The 14525-nt window shown below is 42.3% G+C and overlaps 1 protein-coding gene across 13 annotated transcripts in view; it reads right to left on the bottom strand.

Annotated features, from left to right (window-relative positions):
- Positions 1–14525, bottom strand: part of PAPOLG (poly(A) polymerase gamma) — a 69009-nt gene that overhangs the window by 24255 nt on the left and 30229 nt on the right. For 11 of the 13 annotated variants that reach the window (XM_065589630.1, XM_065589629.1, XM_065589634.1 and 8 more), the window contains 5 exons: positions 6869–7007; positions 6617–6689; positions 6414–6534; positions 5835–5919; positions 4630–4683 (listed from right to left, as the gene is read on the bottom strand). In XM_065589630.1, coding sequence (XP_065445702.1) covers positions 4630–4683; positions 5835–5919; positions 6414–6534; positions 6617–6689; positions 6869–7007 — 472 coding nt within the window. The remainder of the gene's footprint in view (positions 1–4629; positions 4684–5834; positions 5920–6413; positions 6535–6616; positions 6690–6868; positions 7008–14525) is intronic. The other 2 variants (XM_065589627.1, XM_065589637.1) reach the window with 1 other exon arrangement.

Here is a 14525-nt window from a genome sequence, read left to right as displayed (position 1 = left end):
ACAGGTTAGTCCCGGGCGAGAGACTTTTGAGCGGGACCTGGCAGAGGACCCTAGATATAACATCAGGAAAGAGGTGGCTGAGATAGATGGGATACCAGTGGAGGGGAAGGTCCGGGGTCCAGGACCTTACTTTATAGTGAAGAAAGATCTCCTGTACCGCGTGGTGCAAATGCAGGAGTAGGAGATGCATCAACTTCTGGTGCCATGAAAACATCAAAAAGCCATATTGAGCCTCGCCCACAGTCACCTGTTTGGAGGACACCTAGGGGTAGAGAAAACCCAGGCACGGAGCCTGCGGAGGTTCTTCTGGCCAGGAGTACATGAAGATGTCCGGCGATACTGCGCCTCTTGTCCAGAGTGTCAGCTACATAGCCCTCACCCGCACTTGCGGGCCCTTTGATACCTCTTCCAATAATAGAGGTACCATTTGAACGCATAGCCATGGATATGATTGGACCCCTAGAGAAGACAGCTAGGGGCCACCAACATATGCTGCTTGTACTAGACTATGCAACCCAATACCCGGAAGCCGTCCCCCTATGCAACACGGCTTCCTAGACAATAGCTAAGGAGCTAGTACAGATCTTTTCCCGGGTTGGGCTACCCAAGGAGATACTAACTGATCAAGGGACACCTTGATCCAAGTTGATGAAAGATCTCTGTTCATTGCTCCATGTACAAGCCCTACGGACCTCTGTATACCACCCTCAAACAGATGGCCTTGTGGAAAGGTTCAATAGGACCCTCAAGGCCATGATCAGGAAAGTGGTGAGCCGGGATGGGAAAGATTGGGATACCCTATTGCCTTACCGCATGTTCGCCATCTGGGAAGTCCCACAAGCCTCCACAGGTTTCTCTCCGTTCGAACTACTATACAGGCGCCACCCCCAGGGCATATTGGATATAGCTAGAGAAGCCTGGGAAGAGGAGCCAAATCCCGGAAGGAACATAGTCAAGCATGTACTGCAGATGAGGGATCGGATAGCCCGAGTTACACACATTGTACGTGAACACTTGGAGAAAGCACAGGAAACCCAACAAACCCATTATAACCACCAAGCAAAGCTTTGACGGTTCCAACCAGGGGATCAAGTGATGGTCCTGGTGCCCACAGCAGAAAGTAAGCTGTTGGCCCAGTGGCAGGGACCCTATGAAGTGATCGATGCCGTGGGAGAGGTAAACTATAAGGTGCGGCAGCCAGGCCGCAGGAAACCGGAGCAAGTTTACCACATCAATCTTCTAAAACCTTGGCATGATCAAGAGGCATGCTTAGTCACCCAGGAGACCCTTCCCCAGAAGGATAACTTACATGAGCAAGTGAGGATATCACCCGACTTGACGCCGATCCAAAAAGATCGAGGCAGCCGACATGATTAATCGCAACCGAGATGTGTTCTCTACAAAACCGGGGCGGACGACTGAGACCTATCACCATATCCGCACGATCCCCGGAGCCAAGGTAACATTGAGACCCTACTGAATCCCAGCAGCTAAAAAGAGAAGAAATCAAGGCTGAAGTAAAGAAAATGTTAGAATTAGGGGTTATTGAAGAATCTTAAAGTCAGTGGTGCAGTCCAATTGTTCTAGTGCCTAAACCTGACGGTACCATGAGATTCTGTAATGACTTTTGCCGACTGAATGAAGTATCCCAATTCGACGCATATCCCATACCAGGCATCGACAAACTGGTTGACTGACTGGGTAGTGCCCGATTCTTGACTACACTGGATCTGACAAAAGGGTATTGGCAGATGCACCTGACCAAAGAAGCTAAAGAAAAGGCAGCGTTCTCCACCCCGGATGGGCTATTCCAGTACACCGTCCTCCCTTTTGGGCTACATGGGGCCCCGGACACATTCCAGCACCTCATGGATAAGCTGCTGCACCCCCATACTAGTTATGCAGCTGCATACTTAGATGATGTCGTCATCCATACGCCAGACTGGGGATCCCACTTGGAGAAAGTTGAGGCAGTACTGTGCACCTTAAGGTGGGCTGGCCTCACTGCTAATCCTGCTAAATGCGCCATAGGGCTAGCAGAGGCTAGGTACCTGGGATATATTGTAGGGAGGGGCATAGTGAAGCCCCAAACGAATAAGCTAGAGGCGACTGAAAACTGGCCCCGGCTGACCCGAAAGAAGCAGGTCCACGCGTTCCTAGGCGTGGTAGGCTACTACCGACATTTTATTCCCCATTTCGCCGCTAGGGCAAGTCCCCTAACAGACCTGGTGAAGGCCTGAGGTCCAGACGTGGTGAAGTGGACCGATGCAGCAGAGGGGGCATTCATAGACCTTTGGACGGCCCTCTAATGACCCTGTACTCATAGCCCTGGACTTTAACTAGGAATTTATCTTACAAACAGATGCTTCTGAGGTGGGGTTGGGGTCAGTTCTGTTGCAAATGGTAGGAGAAGAAGAACACTTGATCCTCTACCTAAGCAGAAAGCTTCTCCCAAGAGAACAGAAATATGCAGTAGTTGAGAGAGAATGCCTTGCTGTCAAAATGGGCCGTGGAGACACTGCTATTACCTCTTAGGCCGGCGATTTACTCTTGTGACGGACCATGCACCCCTCCAGTCGATGCAGTGGAATAAGGAAAAGAACGCAAGTGGTTCTTATCTCTCCAACCGTTCTAGTTCTGCATACGGCACAGGGCTGGATGCCACCATGGCAACGCTGATGGTCTGTCACGAGCACACTGCCTGGCATCCCAAGTTGCCCAACTCTATGGTGTTGAGCAGAGGGGGTGGGAATATGTGATGGGGCAAGGCCAAACGGCTACAGTGAGGAACAGGTATGTTAGCCCCAGGCTAAACAATCCCTGGTACCATGGTAACCAAATGGCAGTTGCTTCAGGGTAATCGAGACACCTGGGGCCAGTTAAGATCCTTCTAGAAAGCAGGAGAGACAGCTAGATTGATTGGGACACCTGAAGCCAATTAAGGACTGGTTGGAACTAGTTAAAAGCCTCTCAGTTAGTCAGTACGGTGTGGGTGTCAGGAGCTATAGGAGGGAGCTGTGCTGTTGGAGGAACGAAGTAGTACAAATCCATATCAGGTGCAAGGAAGGAGGCCCTGAGGTAATTGTGAAGATGATATTGAGTGGGGGCTGCTGTGGGAAAGTAGCCCAGGGAATTGTACACACCCTATTTCCAAAAAGTCAGCTTTCATAGCTGCTAAGTTTAGGGTCCCTGGGCTGGAGCCCGGAGTAGAGGGTGGGCCCGGGCACCCCCCTCCTCTCCCTGATTAATCACTGGTACTGGGAAACAACAGAGACTGTGTGAGGGAGGGTTGTTTCTTCTCACCTCCCTTGCTGGCTTATGATGAAAATGGCTCAGTAGACTGTGACCCTTGCCTCTAGAGAGAGAAGGGCTATGTGGAGGGTCACAGTGAGCCTCTGAGGCTAGCAAAAATCCGTCATGAAACGCAGGACCCACGGAGTCAAGGACAGAACTTTGTCACACCACACTTCATTAGAACAAATAGAAATAGGTTAGAATATAGCAATTGGTGCCAACCAATTTTTTCTTGAATTGCTATTCTGATATAGCGTTCTCACAATGAGTCCTGTAGATTAGTTTAAAGCTGCTAGTGTTCTGCAGCCTATTAAAAGCTTATAGCTACACAACTGTTTTTGAATCCTGACTGCTTTTAGCTCTGAATAGAAACGAGCTTGATTTGAAGGCAATGCTGTTGGCTAATCTAGGAAAAAGTCTATCACCATGTCAGTGTTTAAATTCTCAGCCTCAGAAGTGTGATCCTATATCTAGATCTCAGAGAAATGGTTGATTACTGAAACACAAGTCCCTATAAGAACAAATCATGTGCTATGGTGATACTATAACTACTGAAAAATTATTTTTGAAACCAAAGCTTACTTGTAAACTCCAGCATACACTTGTAATTCAGAAGAAAGTATTAAGAGAAATCGTGCATTTGGAAAGATATTAATTGAAGAGCCAATTTCAGAGCAGTGACCATACAGCTGCATAACATAAGAGCACCAAACACTCCCCACTTGCTTCAGAGTCACCATACCAATGGAGCTTTTTAGACAGGAGCAAGGTTTACCCAGGGCCAAAAACAAAAACAGAAAAACACTCAAACTCCTTGTATGCTTTCACATATCATCTATGTCCCAATCCTTTATCATCTTTCAAATTCCTCATTAATCAAACTTCTGCCCAGGCCACTAATACTGAGCAGCCAAAATTTATCACTAACATTAAAAATGGTTAGTTTTATTATTAAATTGGTCACTTGATGCATTATTGCTCTCCACTGTGTGTTTTAATTGCAAGTTATCTGCCAAACAGTCAGGCAGCACTTAAACCGCAGATATTGTTTCATCTTACTAGCACCCATCATTGCTTGTGGTGTTTTGAGAAACTACCCCAGAAGGTTGGAGGTTTAACACTTATCTACCTTTTCCAAGAAAATTATAGAAAGCTTTTCCACATTTAGCATCCATACCTGTGTGTTCAAATACACTACCATAGTTAATTCCAAGTTGTATAGTTTTAGGCAAAGGAGAGTTTAGTGCTCCGCCATTTCCCCCATTACATGAAGAAAATCCAATTCTAAACCACATTTCAAATTAAAGAATAAACCCATATTTAAGAATGACTTACCATTCTAAATGATGCTCTTCAGTAGAGGCACTAGCAGTCAACACAATATAATGCCTGAAAAACATTAAAATGTTTAGCCCGTCTCTGGGATCAGAGAGCTTTGTCGTCAAACTTAGAATAGAAAACTCACTGCAACAATTCCAAGACTTCTTGACATGAAAGAAGTCCTGGATCATACTTTCCCAGAACTATGAAAAATAAATCTACACTGGGTAGTTGTGTAACTGAAAACAGATTGAAAGATCACATTCCACTGAACCCAAAACATACACATGCAATTTACTCTTGTATTAGTTCATTAATGTATTATTATACCTTACTGCTTAACCACCCATCATCTAGCATTATACTATATTTTAACAAAGGAACAATCCTAAAACATTAATGCAGTTTGAAAGTTTAATCTCTCCAAACCAATGGAATATTTTAACTGTTCTAGGATGGCTCTTAAAAGAACTCTAGTTATGTACAACCAATGCGTTCTCTTTGGAATAGGTACTTATGTGTCTGGGGGTACATCTACACACTTATGGTGGTATGTAGAGACATATGTACATACCTGTACATATGTAAAGACACTGCATGCCCTGCTAGCATGGGTATGGCTTAGTAGAGTAAATGTTCTACACACCTGAAGCCCTATGGTAGGCTCTCACACCCACACAGTATTTCCCACATCTACATTATTTTTAGTTGCTTAGTGTCCCCCCTGCCAGAGCCCTTCCCCGCTGCCGGAGCCTTTCACTGCCACATGTAGCTACATGTGTAGTGCCTGTACTCTACATGACACCATAAGCTAGGAGTTATGCTCTTTAGGGTGAATTAAGTAATGCTTCTTCATAGATTCAGGATAAATGTAGGGAATGGTTCAGTTATTTCAGCCTAAATGGAAATAAGCCTCTTCCAATCCCCTTTTCTTCAAACTATTTTCAAGCCACATTTAGAGGTACTGAAAACATTTCTGCATAGTATACAAGTTACAGGTTCTTTCACTGAAGAGTAGTTTGCATTTTACTTTTACTGCATTCTAATTCATTGGGCAGAATAGGGATGGGAGAAAATGAAGTCCCTACAGGCAAACAGCAAATTATGGTAGTTGTACTAACCTGGAAAATTTTTCCTTATTTATTAAATCAGAGCAAAAAATTTATTCCAATTACATTGTAGTTCAAAATATTTCAAACAGACAATGGATTCATACATACTTGTACTTTTGAAAAAAGTTTGGTGGTTCAAGGAGTTTTGGCCAGTCTGATTTTCCTTGGAGAATTTCATCTGTGACAGCAAGACCTATGTTTAAAAAAAGCTTGCTATGTTTTATTTTTGTAGACAGTTAACCTGACCAGGTAAGCACATTAAATTTCTACCCAGATCTTGGATACCAAGTCCTCTGAGATCTATCAATGAAAAAAAAAGCTATATGAAAGCTAGTAATTATCATCCTGCACTGTTCACTAAAGGATAGAACAAATGTGAATTCCTGCCACTGCACAGAACTGGGTCACCTACTACCGTAATCTCAATACATTTTGGAAAGTTGACCCTCTGCATCACCATGCTAGTCCAAACTGATTCCTAGAAGTGAGAAACAGAAGAGACTTAGCTCATCTCTTCCATCCTCCCGCCAGTGTCCTTCTTGGTTCTTCTCACAGCATATAATTGTTTAACATGTAAATGTGTTTTCTTCTAAAGGAAGAGACTGAACAAATTTTTACTTGGCATCTATTTATTATGACTCTCTTTTATATCATGTAAGAAGTACGAAGAGGTTTGAAATGCCTTACCTTGCTTGAACTCCTCTACCATTACTGCTCGTGTTGAAGTAGACACATTATACGTAGAGTTCTGCTGTGGATAGGCTGGCGTGATTATGGGCATTAGATGATATCTGTCAGATGGGTTTACCTATGGCATTAGAATGGTTCAATTAGTGTGTTTAAAGTGATTATAAATTACCAGTAAGTAAGAAAATACATTATCTACATACCCTAGGGTCCCAGACTGGCAAATTTAGATTGCTATCTTCAGGTTGTTTGAGCAACACAGGATTTGGCCATTCCCTGTACAAGAGACCAAAGAATGACTATTATGTATAGTTTTGTCCATTTAAAGTAATTTTTTTTAAAATTACACAAAATGAAGACAATTTAGCTTAAGTCTAATTAAGTGTAGAACTAGTTTGACAAGACAATGCTTAGCTAAATTTTTTTGTTTTGCTATGAGAAGTGTTTAAACTTACCATTTTGAAAAAATTAGGAAGAATTTGTGAATTAGAGTAGATGCCAATGCATGTGGATAGAGCTGACATGTTCTTGCTACCAGCATCGCCCAGGAAACACCACCAAGAAATCCCAGCACATTGGAATAAATACCACGTCCTAGAATAGATACATTTTAAAGTTAGCCTTTATTTTTAAAGTGTGCAAGTATGTTTCCTTCCAAACTTAGAGCTCTAGAAAAGATTTCCAAAACTGGTTACAACTCAAACTTTACAGATTATACTTATATTATGTCTACTTATTCATATTTATAAGCCAAAAAGATATTGGATTCCAGTTGCCCTTCTCTCACAGTAAGATATACTGAAGGCCCCATTCATACTGCCAATTTGCAGAACCAGTGCGCTCTTTGGCTGTACTCATTTTGCACTGTTCTGGCAGCTGGAGAGGGGAGCCTTTAAAATTTGCCTTCTTTTTCAAGACTTGTGGTTCAGGCCCATCAGCCCCTATCACATGAAGAACAGAGACAAGTGTTGACAGTGTATTTGTAGCTGCTTTAGTCAATGAGTATTTTTGTCAGTGTTTTCCAGGCAGCCTTCCTCAGACCCCAGTCATGCCAGGGAAGGAAAGCATTTGTAGCCAGATTCAGCAACTCATCTCCCTGACTTCACAAGATTTCAGGTCCTGCTCAGAGACTAGAGCTGGTCAACATTTTGACAGAGGCCTAGTAAGAATTTTCTCATGAAATTTTGTGAAAGCTTTGCCAGTTTTGGATCAGCACTATCTGAGATCCCTCTATCAAGGCAGATTGCAGTTCTTTCCCATCTCAAAGATCATAGAATGTTTCCCAAGTTAACATATATAGTCTGGTGCACATGATTACCCATGGACTTTTCCATCCTAATATTGTAATATTTCATGCTGACCAAGATCATAGGCTAGAGATTGTAATTTTCATTCAAAGACCATTCAGAACACTTCACATTGTTCATAGGCAAGACAAAATAATTAAGAGTAGCCATTGCTATCACAAAGCAGCAACAAGTCTAGAACAGCAACAGTTCTCAGTTATCCATTTAAACATTAGCCAGACTCAGACTGGTTTACTTTTAGAAGTCAGACAAGATTAAGTCTGTTCAGGTCAATAGAGTCATCTATCAAACATCCAGTTTACTGCTCCAATTTATTTCAATTCCCATAACATTTATCCTGAAGGCATTAATTTTGTGTCTTTTTTGTTGTTATACATGAAGGTTACTCACTTGTAACCCAATTTCTCTGAAACTGACTCTGCATATTCACTTTTGTGATGTGCCATCATACAATACCAGGGTTGGAAGGGACCTCAGGAGGTCATCTAGTCCAACCTGCTGCTCAAAGCAGGACCAATCCCCAGACAGATTTTTGCCCCAGATCCTTAAATGGCCCCCTTAAGGACTGAACTCACAACCCTAGGTTTAGCAGGCCAATGCTCAAACCACTGAGCTATCCCTCCCCGCTGTGATGGAACTTTCTGGTAGTATGGCTGGTGAGTGCCCACATGCCTCTCATACTAGTCCCCTCAGTGTTCAAGCATGTTGTAAGGGTGTGGCTATAAAAAGGAGCCTGGTGTTGAGCACTTGCTCAGTTCCCCCCACAACTAGTGCAGAGTACATAAGTATTACTTAGTTAGGACTCTGCAGAAGAGGGGAAGGTCGGTGGAGAGCATGAATATGCAGAGTCCATCTGGAAGAACTCCGGTTACTTTCATTCCTTCTTTGAATGTCCTCTGCATATTCCCACTCTTGGGGTTGACAAGCAATATTCAACAAAAGATGGAGGGACACAAGGTCCTAATTAAATAGAGATTGAAACATTGCCCTGCCAAACTGAGCATCAGATCTATCAGATAAATATAAAAGCATAAAATTTAGTGAAAGCGTGAATTGAACACCAAAGTGGCAGCTTTATATATCTCAATAAGGGGGATCATATCTAACACACTACGGAGGTAGAGATAGTTCTGAGACCCAATGCTGGAGAGAGAAGATTCCTTATAAGTTTATATTCTGTCTAACCAATCTAGACAATGTCTGCACAGAAAAAGTGAGGCGTTTGCAATTTTCAGCACAGTAAGTGAACAGTTTTGGGGAAAACCCTAAACTCCTAAGTCCTGTCTAGACAGTAAAATAAGGAGATTTTAAAATCTAAATAATGCAATCCAGATTCACGTAACAACATGAGGTTAGGGGAGGAGGAGAGAAACGGATTTTCATGTTAACCAATCTATTAGTTTAGGGAGAAATATGGGGTGAAGCTTAAGTGCCTCCTTGTCTTTACAGAAAATTGTAAGAGGAGCGTCAGCCATCAAGGCCTACAATTAGCTAATTATTCTAGCTGAAGAGATTGCTATTATAAAGGCTGTTTTTAATGGAGAGATGAAACAATGAACAATTTGAGAGATGTCTAAATGTATAGTCATAAAATGTATTAATGCCAAATTTAGATAACCATGGAGGAACTGGATTTCTTAATGATGGACAGAAGATCAAAAACCCTTTAAAAGGTTTTTAAAACAGAGTCAAGTGAAAAATATAGATTTACCATCAGTAGGATTATGAAAGGCGGCTATTTCCACAAGATGGACCTTAAGCAAAGAACTAGACAAACCCACACATTTTAGGTGTACTAGATATTCTAAAATACATTGAATTGGAGCAAATACTGGATCAATAGCCTTATCAGACATATTTTCCATTTAAAATCATAACATTTTCTAATTGACTGTTTCCTAGAATTAGGACATGCTGCACTTCTACAGAGCAAGTTCTTTCTAGATCTGTTAGAGTCCTATTGCCCAAAGCAGTTAGATGTAACAATTGGAGAGCTAGATAAAGAACTCTCCCTCTCTGCTGGGACAATAGGGCTGGTGTTACTGGTAGAAGTTTGCATTTCCCCTTGGAAAGAAGAATTACGTGGGTCTACCATTGCGGTCTCAGCCATGCCAGAGCAACTTGCATAATTTTGGTCAAGTTTGATAGATCTTTTTCACTACCTTTAACATTAGTGGGAAAGGAGGAAAGGTATACAGTAAACTGGTCCCCCAGCAGAGAAGAAAGGCATCTGTCACTTGAACAAAAACAAACAAAGGAATTTTGTATTGAACCTGGTGCAAAAAATATCCATGTCCACAAAGTCGCAAAGGCTGAAAATGTCCTGAACTACTGAGTCCTTTACTAAGCACTCAAGCATCTTAGTCTAATCTCTGTTCAGCTTGCTCGTGAACTGCTTGAGAGCTCCCACTACATTCAGGGCGATCAGAGACTGTGTAGAATACACCAATTCCATAGCTTTCTTGCCTCCTTGCAAAGCTGAGACGAACGTGTGCTTCCCTATTGATTCACATACTACATTGCTGATATATTTCTGTGGTGACCTGTCCTGTACTTGTAGGAGGAATGACTTGACAGCCAGAAAGATGGCCTTCAGTTTTAACATTCATGTGCAAGTGTGACTCTTGAGAACTCCAGAGACCTTGAATAGATTGAGATACCCCCTCCCCCATCCCTTCTTGGATACATTTGATGTAGCTATTGCAGGAGAGTGGGGGAGGTGGAATGATACTCCTCTGAGAGCATTCTCTAGGCTCAACCACTATATTAGAGAGACTAGTGGCTTTTTGGGGGGAATGGTGATGACTTTGAACATACTGTCCAGCTCTAGGATTGGTCTTTTTCTTTGGAATCAGAAATAATTGTAATAAACCCCTTGGTTCCAGAGCTTTTCTAGGCTCTCCTCTATTGCTCCTGCCTGTAACAGTTTGTATTTGTGTTCTTAGTACCCTCTTGTGAGATGGACCCCCTAGAAAGGGAGGAGTGAGGGGGGGTTGTAAGGAGGAAGGTGTTCAAATTGGATGGTATACGCCTTCCTTTATTATGTCCAACATCCACCTGTTTGAAGTGATTTTTACGACTCATGGAATTCTGAGAGACTTCTCCTAAAACAAGGATAGATTGATCCAGGATTGGTTCATAGCGCTCAAATCTTATGTCAAACCTGCAGCCTAACATAAGGCAACAAAGACATAGCCGAAGAATTCTTCATCCTCCTCTGATGCTTGAAGGCTCTCTTCCTCTGCTAAGACACAGGAGGACTATTGTTGATGCTGATACTGTTTGAGTGTAGTAGGATGAAGGAGGGTAGTATTGCTTATGATATCTAAACATGGGACCAGGTGACCATCTAAAGGATTGAAACACTCCCAGTGATCTTGCAGAAGACTGTTTCTTTTGTCTTTTCTATAACTTAATCAGTTTTGACACTACATAAACAAACAGTCACCCTTAAGGAAGATCCTCTGTTCTAGGCTGTCTCCAGAAGCAGAGAAGATGATCTTAGCCACATATCTGCAGAGATCAGTGAATGAAGGAATCGATCTGGACGCAGTGTCAGATACCTCAGATGATGCTTTAAGTGCATGTTTTGTGATGTTCTGACTTTTTAGGAGGGCATTAGCTAGTTTTGTTGATCTCTGGAAGATTTTTAGTGAAAAGGGAGATAGTTTCCCCAAAATGGAATTGGTACCTTGACATGACTGCTTAGTAATTGGCCACTTATGTTCAATTTTCTTCCTAGAAAATTAACTCTTTCCCTTCTCTTTGACAAGGAGTAAATGACCAGTTTTGGATCATTTGACCATAGCTGATACAACGAGTCAGTCAGTTAAGAGGAAGGTGTACAGGAAAACAGGAATCTGATATGACTTGTCAGCTTTCTTTGAAACTGGCTGATAGGAATAAGGGTTGGATCATATTGATTTATCTGGTTCCCGAAGTCCATCTAGTATTGGTAAAGGTACTTGATTTCTTGAAGTGGTATCTAAAATGTCAAAAACTGGGTTGGTGACCTCTTCGAAAGCCGCTGAAGGTAAAATGGTTATCTACCTGTAATGTATTTGTTGGTCTTCAAGATGAGAGTGCAGATATGTATTCCATTCAGGTGTGTGCGTGCCCAGCACGCTGATACTGGTGACCTTTGCTTAGCACTACCTGTCAGGGTGGCACTCTGGCCTCTCGTAGCCCTCCATTGGCTATTAAAGTGCAGCACCACCCTGACCTCCCTTAATTCCTTCACACTGAACATCAAACTGAGACAGAGTGGGTCGTGGAATAGACATCTACACCCACATATCAGTTACAGTACAAGTAGGTGTTTTCATCTTTGAGTGGTTGCAGATCTGTATTCTACTCAGTTGACTCACAAGCAATAACAGAAAGACTTGGGGCTCAGAGTCTACTTAAAGAACGACTGCAGAACTTTCCCAAACTTCCCAAAGTTTCATCTAACCTAGATGCAGTTGTAACAGCATAGTATTTGGTAAAAATATGCATGAAGGTCTTGCAAATGTCCAATATCAAAACATCGCCTAGGAATCATAGAAGATTAGGGTTGGAAGAGACCTCAGGAGGTCATCTAGTCCAATCTCCTGTTCAAACTTGGGACCATTGCTCCTTGTTCTGTCATCTGCCACCATTGAGAACAGCTGAGCGCCATCCTCTTTAGAACCCCCCTTCAGGTACTTGAATACTGTTATCAAATCCCCCCTCACTCTTCTCTTCTGCAGACTATGTGATTGTTGTAGTGTGAATAACTCCATATGCCATGGTAAAGCAGGAAGTTATCCACCTGGAAACTGTCTGAAGAAATTGCCTGACATTTCATCCATCCTGCATAGGAGACAAAGAATCAAGGCAATGAACGAGATGGTCTAGCCTTTTCCACATAGAAATAAGGTTAGCATAAAATTCCTCTGGGGCAGCTGTACTGAATTGCTTTACCTGTAAGAGGTTAAGAAACTCAAATAACCTAGTTGGCACCTGACCAGAAGGACCAATGAGAAAAAAAACCCCCCACACTTTCAAAATAAGAGGAGGATTTGTTTGTGGCTTTCTGTTCCCTCTCTCGATGGAGAGAGAAGCCAAGCAGGAACAACATCTCCTGAAAATATACCTGGAATGATCCATCTAAAACTCACAAAAATTCTAAGTAGGCAAGGAAATGTGTTAGGTTATCTTTTGTTTTGGCTTGTGAATTTTCCTATGCTACAGAAGTAGTTTTATTCCTGTTTTTTTAACTGTGAAGCTGAGCCAGAGGGGAATCCTCTGTGTTTTAAATCTTATTACCCTGTAAAGTTACCTTCCATTCTGATTCTGCAGATGTGATTCTTTTACTTTTTCTTTATAAAGAAAACTCTTCTTTTAAGAACCTGATTGATTTTCAGTGTCCTAAGACAAAGGTTTGGTCTGTGCTCACATTGCTAACCAATTGGTTGGTATATTATTCTCAAGCCTCCCCAGTAAAGGGGGTGAAGGGGCTTGGGGGAATATTTTGGGGGAATAGGGACTCCAAGTGACCCTTTCCTAAATTTGTGTGTAAATCACTTGGTGGTGATAGCAATACTGTCCAAGGACAAGGAAAAGCATTTGTGCCTTGGAGAAATTTTTAACCTAAACTGGTAGAATATAAGATTAGGAGGTCTTTCATGCGGGTCCCCACATCTGTACCCCAGAGTTCAGAGTGGGGAGGGAACCCTGACAAATGCCAAGCATTGTCTCACATCCAACATATGAAGCCGGTGTTCATATAGACTTGAGCGTAGCTTAGGAAAGAATACCGGTAAGCAAATTGCTCTTAATAGCCAACTGTGAAACCACTTCAGAATTTTTTTTTGAATGTGGCCTTAGGGTCACTATCTTTGAAATGCTTGGAGGTCCTTCCAGTTTGCTTACTCTCCTTCCAGATGTTATGGCAGTAAGAAAAGCTGTTTTTTAATAAAGGAGGAATAGAGAACAAATTGCTAGGGGTTCAAACAGAGGTTCCAGGAGGGTAGCCAGTACACTGCTAAGGTCCCATAATGTTTTCTTCTGAGGTGGAAAGAGATAGACAGCACCTTTTAGAAATATGACTACCGTGGAGTTAGAAAAAATTGACTTCCACTGAATCAGAGAATGGAATGCAGAGATTGCTTGTAAATATACAGTCAGCAAACAGAGATAAATCTGAGGATTGAAGGTGTAATCAGGTAATCCAAAGTGTCCTGAATGTGGGCTAGACTCACCTGAATTCTCTGAGCTAGTGACCAAACTGGAAAAATGTTTCCACTTGGCCAAATCAATAACCATAGTGGAATGTTTTCTACTATTAAGTAAAAGTCACTGGACTGCTTCTGAACAATGTCCTTCCTCTTCATCTACCCATGCAGCATCCACACGGAGGTGCAGCTTGCCTAGTGTTGGATGCCAAATTTGACCATGGTGTTGAATCAGTAGGTTGGGATACAGCAGAAGATATTTGGGAGGTCAGATAGATTGAGGTAGTCAGAGAACCAACACTGCCTTTGCCACAGTGGTGCAACGAGTATCAGTTTGGCAAAATCTAACTTCAGTTTGAGAATAATTTGAGGAATGAGTGGGATTGGCTGGGGGGGATGGGAGAGGCATACATCATTGCTAATCCCCAGTTCAGATGGAAGGCATCCGTTAGAGAGCCTGGACTGAGATCTGCTCAAGAACAAAACTGGCAGCACTGTTTGCTGTCTTTTGTTCTAAGCAGGTAAATTGTCAGAATACTCCATTCTTTGAAGATGGACCTCAGAACCCTGGTGATGGACTGATTGTGATTCTGGGAGAAATGCCTGCT

This window comes from Chrysemys picta, chromosome 3, assembly GCF_011386835.1.
Source record: "Chrysemys picta bellii isolate R12L10 chromosome 3, ASM1138683v2, whole genome shotgun sequence".
In the NCBI taxonomy this organism is placed as follows: domain Eukaryota; kingdom Metazoa; phylum Chordata; order Testudines; family Emydidae; genus Chrysemys; species Chrysemys picta.
Note: the sequence above shows the minus strand (reverse complement) of the source record. Positions and strands in the feature narration are given on the sequence as shown.